At 32.9% G+C, this 12,847-nt stretch overlaps 2 protein-coding genes across 3 annotated transcripts in view; one reads left to right on the plus strand and one right to left on the minus strand.

Annotated features, from left to right (window-relative positions):
- The window catches only part of mthl15 (methuselah-like 15), a 32,841-nt gene extending 32,050 nt beyond the window's left edge, over positions 1 to 791 (plus strand). For both annotated transcript variants that reach the window (XM_073968419.1, XM_073968418.1), the window contains exon 8: positions 48 to 791. In XM_073968419.1, coding sequence (XP_073824520.1) covers positions 48 to 199 — 152 coding nt within the window. In that variant the 3' untranslated portion in view covers positions 200 to 791. The remainder of the gene's footprint in view (positions 1 to 47) is intronic.
- LOC141394269 (tetraspanin-6-like) lies at positions 789 to 10,927 on the minus strand. The gene is made up of 5 exons (XM_073968420.1): positions 10,686 to 10,927; positions 10,425 to 10,613; positions 10,169 to 10,339; positions 1,082 to 1,201; positions 789 to 1,000 (listed from the first exon to the last, which is right to left on the minus strand). The coding sequence occupies exons 1-5, from the start codon at positions 10,773 to 10,775 to the stop codon at positions 845 to 847; spliced, it is 726 nt and encodes a 241-aa protein (XP_073824521.1). The 5' UTR covers positions 10,776 to 10,927; the 3' UTR covers positions 789 to 844.
- Between the last annotated feature and the right edge of the window lie 1,920 nt (positions 10,928 to 12,847).

Here is a 12,847-nt window from a genome sequence, read left to right on the forward strand (position 1 = left end):
TCATATAAATGTTGATTTGGTTAATAAAGAATATGTGTGTGTTTTAGGACTAAGAACATCAGAGTCTATGAAAAATGGACCAACTGGAACCATGTCAACATATACCCACAACAATATATCGATGAATCGCCTTAATGCCATTGATGGCAATGCGTCGCTGTTGAGTCCAAATGCTGCCCGCCGCGTGCCAACAATCTGAACGCTTCTGTGAAAAGAAAACTGAAAACCTCACACTCGTACATAATAGTAATAATACCTCTCATGATTTTTGTTAAGTTGTATGTTAGTATGTTTTATAAATAATTTTAATATTAATTTTTTTAATTCCATTACATGAATGTATTTTCTCTCACGCCCATCAAATGAAGTTCAAAGATTTCTTCTGCATTTCGATCATATAATTCTGTTGATAAACAACATACTTACATGTTACATATAGTGTTAAATATATACATACATACACCACGCAAGTCGAGCGCGACACTACCGAATTTAATGGAAGTCTGTTTTAAAACAAATTTGTTGACATCGAATCGCGGAAATGTCAAAAATAAAATTATATTCGTAGATCGACTGTTAGTAGGTAATTTCATTTGCGTAAAAGAGCAATGCATTAACACGGCTGCAGTATTATCTTTACACCTTAATTCATTTTATTTGTATGTTGTCTAAAACATGACATCCCGTCTAGTCTCTTAAAAACTTAACAGCAAAATAATATACACAAAATACACAAATGCTTCACAAATGCCTTTCGAAATAAATATCTAAGGATAATACCCTGAATCTAATATAATATTAGAATTTTTATTTACATCTGGTAAGTATTCAAAAGTTGAACTTTTTAAATTATTATTTCATAGTCCCCCTTCTGATGCATCATGGAGAGACCAAATGACAATATTGAACCGAAGAGAGGAAATAGAGCTATTACAGATGTCGACACTCCGATGGTTGTAAAGTTGTCATTGATGGAACCTCTAAGTTTGTAAAAACAACCCTGTAATGAAAAGGATAACAAAAACAATCGAGTCTTATTATAGAAGTTTGGAGTAAATTACAAAATAAAATAAGCACTTACCACTTCAAAAACCCTACTCGCATCAACTTTGGTTGCTTCAAGTCTATGGAGCTTGTAGCAAGAGTTTGGTACAGAATGTTGTGGCCAATCCAAAAAGCTGTCATTACCGCAACAACGTAGCTAAAATTACAAAAACAATGACTCTAACTTAAATAAAAATACAGGTAATACATATGTAGAGAGAGGGAGCAACAGTTGAAAACTTCAATGTTCGGTCTTATTGGGAGAGGTGGCAAAAGGTTGTCGATCCACTCAAACTTTTTTTGTAACACCAAATATATAAATTATGGTTATATCACACCATAGGCTTTTTCACATGTATGACATCAGCTGTAGTGCGATTCTCTAACTCATTTTTTGAGTTACCGACAATTGTCGGTAAAATTAAAATGCTTATAATTTCGGTAATTACCTATGCTTTTCCGTAAGTTAGCGACGAATAAAAAGCAGTCGTAAAGTTCTACCGATAGCAAGAGTGTTGTCAACTTTTATTTGAACTTTTTATTCATAATTTTGCGTTTTAATTTTACCGATTTTTGTCGGTAACTCAAAAAATGTGTTAGAGAATCGCACTACTGGTCTGTATATTACTATACCCAAAGCGACAACATACATGTGATATAGCCATTTACATATAATAACCAGTAAGGAAAGGATCAAAGTCGGGCGTGGCCGACTATATAATAGCTCATTTAGACTAGCCATAAATCCTCGACTGGATTTAATAAATCCAGTACAAATCTCATTGCATTTAGATATACATTTTGGAGGATTTAAATGGCAGTCAGCTGATTTTTGTTCATAGCAGAATTACCAAGGTAGATGCATCAGCCCATCTGAACGAATGTGAAACGTGAAACGAATTTTTTGTAAATTGAATTCGCCTCAAAAAACATACGTCAAATTACAAATGTATTGTTTAATACTGAAAATGTTAGCACATTATGCTACTAATGCTAACTAAAGAGCAAATAAAGAATTATTTTATCGCAGTTTGCCCATCTAAAATAAATAAACGAATTATTTTATCGTTTAGACATCGTAAATATTAGTCTTGGTTGATTAAAATCAACTTTGTACATCAAAACAAATTTAATTTTTCCGCCTTGTATACAAATTTTTACATTTTAAATTATTTTTAATGTAGCAATTCACCGATGCATCTACCTTGTTTCTTGTTCCAGCTTGCAACTTTTTGAATTTTCTAGCAACATGTTGCAAAAAACAGAGTTGTATACGAGGATTTATGCCAGATTTAAAATAAATCCACTCAATAGGAGGATTTATTTTTGTATGGGAAATCTGGTAGATTTTGGCTGGATTTAGCAAATAAAACCTGATAATGCGTTAAATCCGGCTAATGGTGTCATATCTAAATGGCATATAATACCCTACACCACTGTGAATATGTAAAATATATATGGGAGCCAAAATCAAATCAGAACAGATTTCGATATAATTTTTTACATTTATTTGTAGACCAAATTCCGTCACATAGTCCAAATTTCTTTGAAATCCGACAAATATAGCGTGTTTCGTGCATCAAATACCTCAAATCTGCCTAAAATATAAATGAGGGCTATATCCAAATCTGAACCGATTTCGATATAATTTGGCACACTTATTTCTAGGCCAAATCCCGGCAAACATTCTAAATTTTATTGAAATCGGACATATATAGCGCGTTTCGTGAATCAAATACTTAAAATCGGCCGAGAATATATATGGGAGCTATATCCAAATTTAAACCGATTTCTATATAATTTAACACACTTATTTCTAAGCTAAATACCGTCGCACATTCCAAATTTAATTGAAATCGGGCATATATAGCGTATTTCGTGCACCAAATGCCTTAAATCGGGCGAAAATATATATGGGGGCTATATCCAAATCTGAACCGATTTCTATATAATTTGGCACATATATTTCTAAGCTAAATTCCGTTGCTCATTCCAAATTTCGTTGAACCGATTTTTACCAAAAAAGATAGCGTTCGTCCTTTGGCCAAAAAAACTATCTTCCCCAATTTTCGTGCGAATTGGACTATAAATGCGACCTGTACTTTGTTTACAAAAATAAATGGACAGACGGACAGACGGACATGCGTATATCGACTCAGAAAGTGATTCTATGTATATCCCTAAAAGGAACTATGGGTCTATCTCGTTTCCTTTTGCATGTTACAAACTAATGCACGAAGACATAATACCCCTTACCACAAGGTGGTGTAGGGTATAATAACTAGATTACAATTAGAAACAAGTAATCGAAATACCAAGTTACTATCTCTGCAGTAGACTAATCCTTTTAAATACTTCACATCGAGCGGTATCGTAGTACCTTCCAATCTGAAACGCGCAATTTCTCTTCAACGCGGGCTATATTAAAATGTGCATCTATACCAACAATTATCTGTAGGCATGTTTCATAACCATATCGATAGTAACAGATAGTTTTTGTAAAAAAAAATATTTACATCTTTGTGTTTATTTCAGCTTTAGTCCATATTTTGTTGTATTCAAGTATTTGAATAACAACAAAATGTTTTACAGTGGATATGAAATTGATTAGTTGCGGGCGGAGGGTCGGGAATACTATAGTTTCAGTTGTCACCAAACAACTTCATCAGTTCCCTTTTCCGCCGACTCTGTATCGATAAACAGGTCAATAAGCCCATCCAGCAAATTAAACAAAATGAGAAATTTGCTATATGGCCCTAAAACTGATTACCCTACAATTTGAGTCGAACTAAAGAATTTTATATCCACCACTGTTTTTATGTCGTCTTTGCATTGCAAAGAATACGAACATAGTGTGTTGCTTCAATAAGCGGGGGTAAAACAACGAGAAAGTTGTTGTTTTTGCATTACGCATTGATCAACAAGGCCGTGCTGATGCCTATTATTGTTGTTGGCGTTTTTTATTGTTGGACTGCAGAATTTTACATCTTTGTGTTTATTTCAGCTTTAGTCCATATTTTGTTGTATTCAAGTATTTGAATAACAACAAAATGTTTTACAGTGGATATGAAATTGATTAGTTGCGGGCGGAGGGTCGGGAATACTATAGTTTCAGTTGTCACCAAACAACTTCATCAGTTCCCTTTTCCGCCGACTCTGTATCGATAAACAGGTCAATAAGCCCATCCAGCAAATTAAACAAAATGAGAAATTTGCTATATGGCCCTAAAACTGATTACCCTACAATTTGAGTCGAACTAAAGAATTTTATATCCACCACTGTTTTTATGTCGTCTTTGCATTGCAAAGAATACGAACATAGTGTGTTGCTTCAATAAGCGGGGGTAAAACAACGAGAAAGTTGTTGTTTTTGCATTACGCATTGATCAACAAGGCCGTGCTGATGCCTATTATTGTTGTTGGCGTTTTTTATTGTTGGACTGCAGAATTTTACATCTTTGTGTTTATTTCAGCTTTAGTCCATATTTTGTTGTATTCAAGTATTTGAATAACAACAAAATGTTTTACAGTGGATATGAAATTGATTAGTTGCGGGCGGAGGGTCGGGAATACTATAGTTTCAGTTGTCACCAAACAACTTCATCAGTTCCCTTTTCCGCCGACTCTGTATCGATAAACAGGTCAATAAGCCCATCCAGCAAATTAAACAAAATGAGAAATTTGCTATATGGCCCTAAAACTGATTACCCTACAATTTGAGTCGAACTAAAGAATTTTATATCCACCACTGTTTTTATGTCGTCTTTGCATTGCAAAGAATACGAACATAGTGTGTTGCTTCAATAAGCGGGGGTAAAACAACGAGAAAGTTGTTGTTTTTGCATTACGCATTGATCAACAAGGCCGTGCTGATGCCTATTATTGTTGTTGGCGTTTTTTATTGTTGGACTGCAGAATTTTACATCTTTGTGTTTATTTCAGCTTTAGTCCATATTTTGTGTATTCAAGTATTTGAATAACAACAAAATGTTTTACAGTGGATATGAAATTGATTAGTTGCGGGCGGAGGGTCGGGAATACTATAGTTTCAGTTGTCACCAAACAACTTCATCAGTTCCCTTTTCCGCCGACTCTGTATCGATAAACAGGTCAATAAGCCCATCCAGCAAATTAAACAAAATGAGAAATTTGCTATATGGCCCTAAAACTGATTACCCTACAATTTGAGTCGAACTAAAGAATTTTATATCCACCACTGTTTTTATGTCGTCTTTGCTTTGCAAAGAATACGAACTGTAAACATTTTGTTGTTATTCAAATACTTGAATACAACAAAAAATATGGACTAAAGCTGAAATAAACACAAAGATGTAAAATTCTGCAGTCCAACAATAAAAAACGCCAACAACAATAATAGGCATCAGCACGGCCTTGTTGATCAATGCGTAATGCAAAAACAACAACTTTCTCGTTGTTTTACCCCCGCTTATTGAAGCAACACACTATGTTCGTATTCTTTGCAATGCAAAGACGACATAAAAACAGTGGTGGATATAAAATTCTTTAGTTCGACTCAAATTGTAGGGTAATCAGTTTTAGGGCCATATAGCAAATTTCTCATTTTGTTTAATTTGCTGGATGGGCTTATTGACCTGTTTATCGATACAGAGTCGGCGGAAAAGGGAACTGATGAAGTTGTTTGGTGACAACTGAAACTATAGTATTCCCGACCCTCCGCCCGCAACTAATCAATTTCATATCCACTGTAAAACATTTTGTTGTTATTCAAATACTTGAATACAACAAAATATGGACTAAAGCTGAAATAAACACAAAGATGTAAAATTCTGCAGTCCAACAATAAAAAACGCCAACAAAAAAAAATATTTTTCAAACGTATCGTTCGTACTCAAACGAATCCATTTTAAATTTTAAAAAGCATTCGTTTGATTACGAAAATCATTGTATATCAGTGTTTCCATTATGTTAATTTTTTTAATATTTTTTGAATTGTTCTCATTGAAAAATCTGTTCCTTGTGGCAATCCCAAGAAATGTTCTATATACAGACAAATTTTGAAAACAATTTTCAAAAAATGTAAAAAGACATTTTGGAAAGATTACGATATATGGCCCGTATGGCGAATTTTTACATGTATGAGAATCTAAAAATTTATCTAGATCGATTTGCCATCATGTGCATGCGTTTTCAGCGAAATACTGTAACAAACAACAAAATTTCTACTCAAAACGTTGGGTCTCTTTCTATCGTCTTTTTCAGACGTTTTCGGGTGTATTTTTTGTTATGTAAACCAAATATATGAGGGAAATCAAAAGTTTCTTTTGGTTTTCACACACCTACAAACAGCATTGGATACAAAAACCAAAATGTGTTTTTGTGTGTGACAAACACGAACGAATCGGAAAATTTGAGTTACAAAAACAGGGGGCTAGTCTAACCTTATGAACCGGTATTACCCAATTTGATGTATTTCGAGGTTTTTTTTATCAAATTTTCGAACCGATACGCTCAATTCGGAAAATTGTAAATATTAGCCCATGTTTTGGAAAGAACAACGATTTCGCCCCATGCACACTGACTTTTTAACATTTGGGTTGGCCAAAATTGGAAACATTTATGTTCGCCGATTTTCATGATTTTTTATTATGCTATACATAAGAGTATAAGTGATTTAAAAATTTTGCGAAAGAAATAAGAAAAGCAATAAGAATAAAAGTAACGGCTGTCAAAAGTTTCGTATAGTAAATTGTAAAATAATATGTTTTTTTAGAGTAGAAAAATCATTTAAATTGTCGCTGTTGTAAAAATGTTCTTAGCAAAACTAGGTATTATATTATTATTAATTCTTGATCATTAATCGATTTTTAATATAACAGATAAGATTTATTGTATTATAATATATATTTTATAACAAATTGTGTTGGCGAAAAAAAAAACTCTAAAAATAAGGGGTAAAATCAATAAAGTACAAAATATTAAATAGAGGGCATCAAAATTGTCCGGTAAGGTGCAACTGAGTTATTTTGCCAAAAATAATAGTCGAGAAACCTAGTTTCTAAATATGTACAAATCGAACATTGTGAGAACTTAAAATTATAATTACGTCATAAAGACATGTAGATGTTGATTCTTATTGTATGTCAAAAAGCGTGCGGTGTCCACGGCTATAGTCCAGTAGAAATAAAGATGTGAAATGGGGCGAAGGTCTTGAAAAACAACATACATTATAAATCTGCGTTGAAAAATTTTACATAATTTAGGCTAGAAATTTAAGTGACGGGCTATTTCGTAAATGGACCTGAGGCCCCAGTGGCATGTTTTAACATATTCCGATTGTGCTCAAACTTTGGCAATCTTAAAATCTAACAAAATTAAACACTTTAGTGCGGTGCCGCATAAAAAAATCGGACATCGATTTTTTAAAACCACTCTAATGTACATCTTTTCCATGCAGATCTAGCAAATATTAGATTAGACCACGCACTAAAATTACACCGGTAATGCTGGCTAGGTCGCGTCGTCTTATTAACCATGGTCCAGCAAAAACGTATGTATGCACATAGGTGTAGATTTTGGACTGACCTTGATACAGTGAACTTTGATGGTACTGACCTCTTTCGTTACCGTTAAATCCCAAAAAATGCCGTCACAGGATTTAAATGCCAAAGGCCGGCCTCAAGGATTTCATACTTTACACTACTATTTGAAAAGAAAATTAATTATAAGTTTGTTTTTCACCTTGCTCCTCCTTTTGGTATACCCATATTAATATCTGCCAAACTCTTATGGACGATCGTCTCAATATCAAATGGATAAGGTTGAGGTACCGCCCAGAATAGAAGCGAATACAATTTTACAAAAACTAGATATTGAGTTAATTTTGTAGTCGCCCTGCAGGCCACAGGTCTATAAATTAGGGCGATCGGTAAAGACTTAGAAGTTTAATATTTGGTATGAGTGTTACTGCTTATGTAGACGTGTTACGCTTATTGAACATGTCCCTGCAAGCAAAAACTATTGCGGAAGTGATTTAGGCGTGTCGCCCAGGGCGATGAAAAGAGTCGCGGCGATAGTCGCGGAAGTCACCCTGAAGTGACCTCCGTTGTGAAGAAATGAACCACGCCGGCGTGTCGTCTTGGAAGTCACTCCAGCGACACTTCTGGAAGATTATTTACGCGATAGTTCTTGGAATTAAAAAAAAATATTTTTTTAGTTTTTTTTTCTATTTATTCTTATTTTATTTTTTTTTTATATCCTCCACCATAGAATGGGGGTATATTAAGTTTGTCACTACGTTTGCAACTACTCGAAATAATAATTGTAGACCCCACAAACTATATATATTCTTGATCAGCCCGTCTGTCCGTCTGTGGAAATCACTCTAGCGTCCGAACGGATTGACGTAGGTGGATGAAATTTTGGGAAAATCTATTATTTGTACGTAGGATTTTTGGTATTGAAAGTGGGCTATGTAGGTCCACGCTTTCGTATAGCCCCCATAAAAAATGACGCGTGACGCGTCGTCGTTTTAAGGAATTTTTAAGATATTTGCCCCATTTTACCACCGAATTGGCTGTAATTTGGTATTTTGTGTCTCCAGAGGACAAAAAAAATTCCTACCAAAGTTGGTTTATATAGGTCCACGTTTTGGTATAGCCCCCATATAACGCCTCATATAAAGTACGCGTCATTTTAATATATTTTGAATGTATTAGTCCCATTTGACAACAGAATCGGTTGTACCTTAATATTTTGTGTTTCCAGAGGCTAAGAAATATTTCTTCCATAAAATGTTTATATGGGTCCACCTTTTGATATAGCCCCCATAGGACGATATATCCCGATTTTAGGTGTTTTGAAGGTTTTGGCCTCATTATCACAACGAGATAGCTGAAATTTGGTATTTAGTCTTCGTTGGGGGTATAGAACTTTCCCCAGAAATTTGTAGGTATAGGTCCACGCCGAAATGGCTGAAATTTGTGGTGGAGGGTATAAAAAGTTCGGCCCGACCGAACTAAACGCTTTTCCTACTTGTTTTATTTCTTTTTAATTTTTTTTTACTTTTTATTATTTATTTATTTATTTATTTATTTATTTATTTATTTATTTATTTATTTATTTATTTATTTATTTATTTATTTATTTATTTATTTATTTATTTATTTATTTATTTATTTATTTATTTATTTATTTATTTATTTATTTATTTATTTATTTATTTATTTATTTATTTATTTATTTATTTATTTATTTATTTATTTATTTATTTATTTATTTATTTATTTATTTATTTATTTATTTATTTATTTATTTATTTATTTATTTATTTATTTATTTATTTATTTATTTATTTATTTATTTATTTATTTATTTATTTATTTATTTATTTATTTATTTATTTATTTATTTATTTATTTATTTATTTATTTATTTATTTATTTATTTATTTATTTATTTATTTATTTATTTATTTATTTATTTATTTATTTATTTATTTTTTGAAGTACGCTCTTTTAGAGAAATTATTCTTTGGAATTTCCGCTTACGTAATTTTGTCATTTTAAAAATGTGATGTTTTGTTGTCTGACTTGGGAAGCGAACCCGGACCTTCAGAATGCAAAGCGAGTATGCTTACCACTGCACCACAGTCTCATACAATCATCAGATAGAAAAATATCCCATATTAGCTCAAATGTGTTGAATCATTAAAGAAATGTAAACAATCGCCTTGGAAGTCACTCAGAAGTCGCTCCGAAGTGTCGGCATACGCGATAAAAGGTAATAATAATAAGGCTATAAAAATTGTTTGTGTAATACGTCGATGATCTTCCTTGGCGTTTCTCCGGAGTGACTTCCTAGGCGAGGGAGTGAAAAACTCACTTCCAAATGCTAGCAGGGGTGTACGAAAATTTATCTACCACGTATTCTATAAAACATTATATTAAACAATCGATAATAGAATTTAAAAATTTGGTTACTATTTCTTTGCAGGGAGAAATGCGAAACAATTTCTGGAAATGTGTATTTTAATACTACCAAAAGAATACATTCGCACGAATTCTGTATTTGAATTTCATATTTATTCTACGACAAACTACGATGTAAATGCAAATTTAACATACGTTCATTGAATTTTACTTACGTTCTTTTGAATAAAGTCCATGTTGGATGTTGTATTTTGTTCATTGCTGTAGCTTTTAATCTCCTTTGAAATGGTATCTGATACACCCTCCAATAATTCGCCTTTATAGGTATGGACGTAAATCGAAAGTGAGATCAACGAAAACAAAGCTATTATCAGAAAGCCACCGTACTAATGACCCCAAGAAGAAACGAAATGAAATTGAATCAAATTGCTGCAGTTCAATATACTATGAGACACGACAATTTCTACTTACAAACACCAGCATGGCCGAATCAATCTTCACGATACAGGAACAGGCAAGTGAGCTTGCAAACAAAATGATGGCGCCAGCTATAATTATAATCATGGGTGCAATATCCGAATGCGATGGATTTTTATCTAAATACTTCTGATAGTCTGTTTGTAGCCAAACACCAATCCATACTAAAGATAGCCCAGCCAACTAATAAAATATAATTTAATCAAACATTATTTTAAATGAAAATGACGTTCATATGAATTTTGAAGTTTTTACCCAAAATGCCATATTGAAAAGCAATAGAAGAGCTCTGACACAAGGATATGAAATGAAGCGGCTATTATCTCTGGTGTATATTTTCGGCATTTTTTTAATGTCCGCAACTATGATGGGTATATAATTTACAATTCAAACTTAAACACAACACACACACCCACAATTCGAGGTGGCAGATTGAGACGCACTAGAAGACTGTTTTCTTACAGCTGCACTTCAATTAAACGAAGCCACTCATTTGGTCGAATCAATGATCAGCCTAAGAACGCTTCCGATAAGAAGAGCAGCATGTACTCTCTGTATAAATATGCCATGCATGCAAATGAGTCTACAGCAAAGTGGGTAATTGTTGATATCACAAAATGTGCGAAAATTCTCAAATGAATCAATAATGATGGTGTCTCTCTAAAAGCCATTATCTACATACATTTTCTTCATTTTCTACTCCCCGAATTCTATGAAATAGTAGTTGTCAAAATGAAACTCCATTAACAGTTAACACTGTCAAAAAATTTCAGGATATGGTGATATCCTTATAAAGCGGATACAGAATGAAAAACAAAAACAACAAGTGAATACTTTAAATTAATAAAATTTCTCGGAATGTAGCTTACTTTAAAGTGAGGACTACGTATTGATTCATCATTGATAGAGCAGTTGGTATCGTTTCATCGGGAAATCTTCCAAACATAAACAATCGGTAAATATTATTTTGTGTTTGGGATATATTAAGATAAGTTTTACATGTATTTGCATTTCTTTGTATGTACGTATCTTTTATGATAAATCAATGAATAATCTTGCTTCAAATTCGATACAAAAATTGGTCCAATGGAAATACATTGATATCTTTTTTACATGAGTCCTTCATTTTATCAGTTTCTTCATTTTGGATGCGACCCATTTGTTGGTACACTTACTGTCGCCAACGTGGTATAACAGGCACAATGTAAACAACCAAACATACATACACCCGTACGTACTTAAAAACACCCATATCTTTATAAAAGAGAGTCTTTTATAAATGACATAAAAATAAATAACAAATACAAAAAAGTCGTTGATTTTTGTTTTTTTTTTTTTTTGCTCCTTGAGCGAGGTGATAAGGTAGGTCACTCATTTACAGGCTATTTTTAGAAATAATACCGTACACATACATACATAAATACACTGCATGAAACGTAATGCGATTTTTTAGGGCAAGACGTTTAACTTTACTTTCAAAGATTTTTTTGTATCTTAACCCTTCGCTTTATTGTAAATGCTCCATTTTCAACACTTCGAATCTTCAAAACTTAAATTTGTCAAAAGAAATGTGGATATCCTGAAGGGGTCGCCATATTCTCTAGTGGTAAATATTATCTAAAATGTATGGGAATGGCTTGTGCGTAAAATCTATGACTCTGCACGATGGGGCCGGGCCAATAGCAGGTTTTTGAGGAAAAAAGCCATTTTTTCAATTCAGCGATTGAAATCAAATAATAACGGAATTATATTCTTAACACTTTCAAACCTCCAAAACCAAAAAATTACAATCTGGCAACGACCCACGGCGACATGCCAAGCTGTCAAAGAGGTCAAAATTTTCATTACTTTTATTTCTGACATTTAGTCGTAATTAAACAATTTAAGTATTTTGGCGCCAAAACCTGATCTGTTGATATTATCTATTTTTTAAAAATGGAAAATACGGGAAATGGTGTGTAAATTAAGATTATTATTAAAAGTGTAAATGTAATATTAGATGTGGTAAATAATTTGTTGTGTCAGTAAGTGATGGTTTTTGATGTAGTCTGTGGTATCGTCCATGTGTCCTTTGGAGTAGAACTTTCGACTTCAGGGTGCATTCTCGTAAAAATATGTATCTGGTGAAAGGTGACAATGTCGGCTAACAGATTTTGAAAAGAATTTTTGCGTATACTTGCGAATAAAAAAATTATCAACTTCCAGATTTCGTAAAACTTAAAAATGTGGATATTTTTAATTTTTGGTTGGAAAATCAGCGAAAACCTAAACACCTTATAGAATGGATTTCTGCAAAATTTAATCGAGGTGTCAAAGACAACTTCATGACGGAAGTTAAAAAGCAAATTTATAATATTTGTGCACGCCTTAACCAAAAATGGATAAAAAATTGGAGGTCAAAAAGTCGTGTATTACAA

The sequence above is a fragment of the Musca autumnalis genome, unplaced genomic scaffold (genome assembly GCF_047663935.1).
Source record: "Musca autumnalis isolate F117 unplaced genomic scaffold, ASM4766393v1 scaffold_2, whole genome shotgun sequence".
NCBI classification, from domain to species: Eukaryota; Metazoa; Arthropoda; class Insecta; order Diptera; family Muscidae; genus Musca; species Musca autumnalis.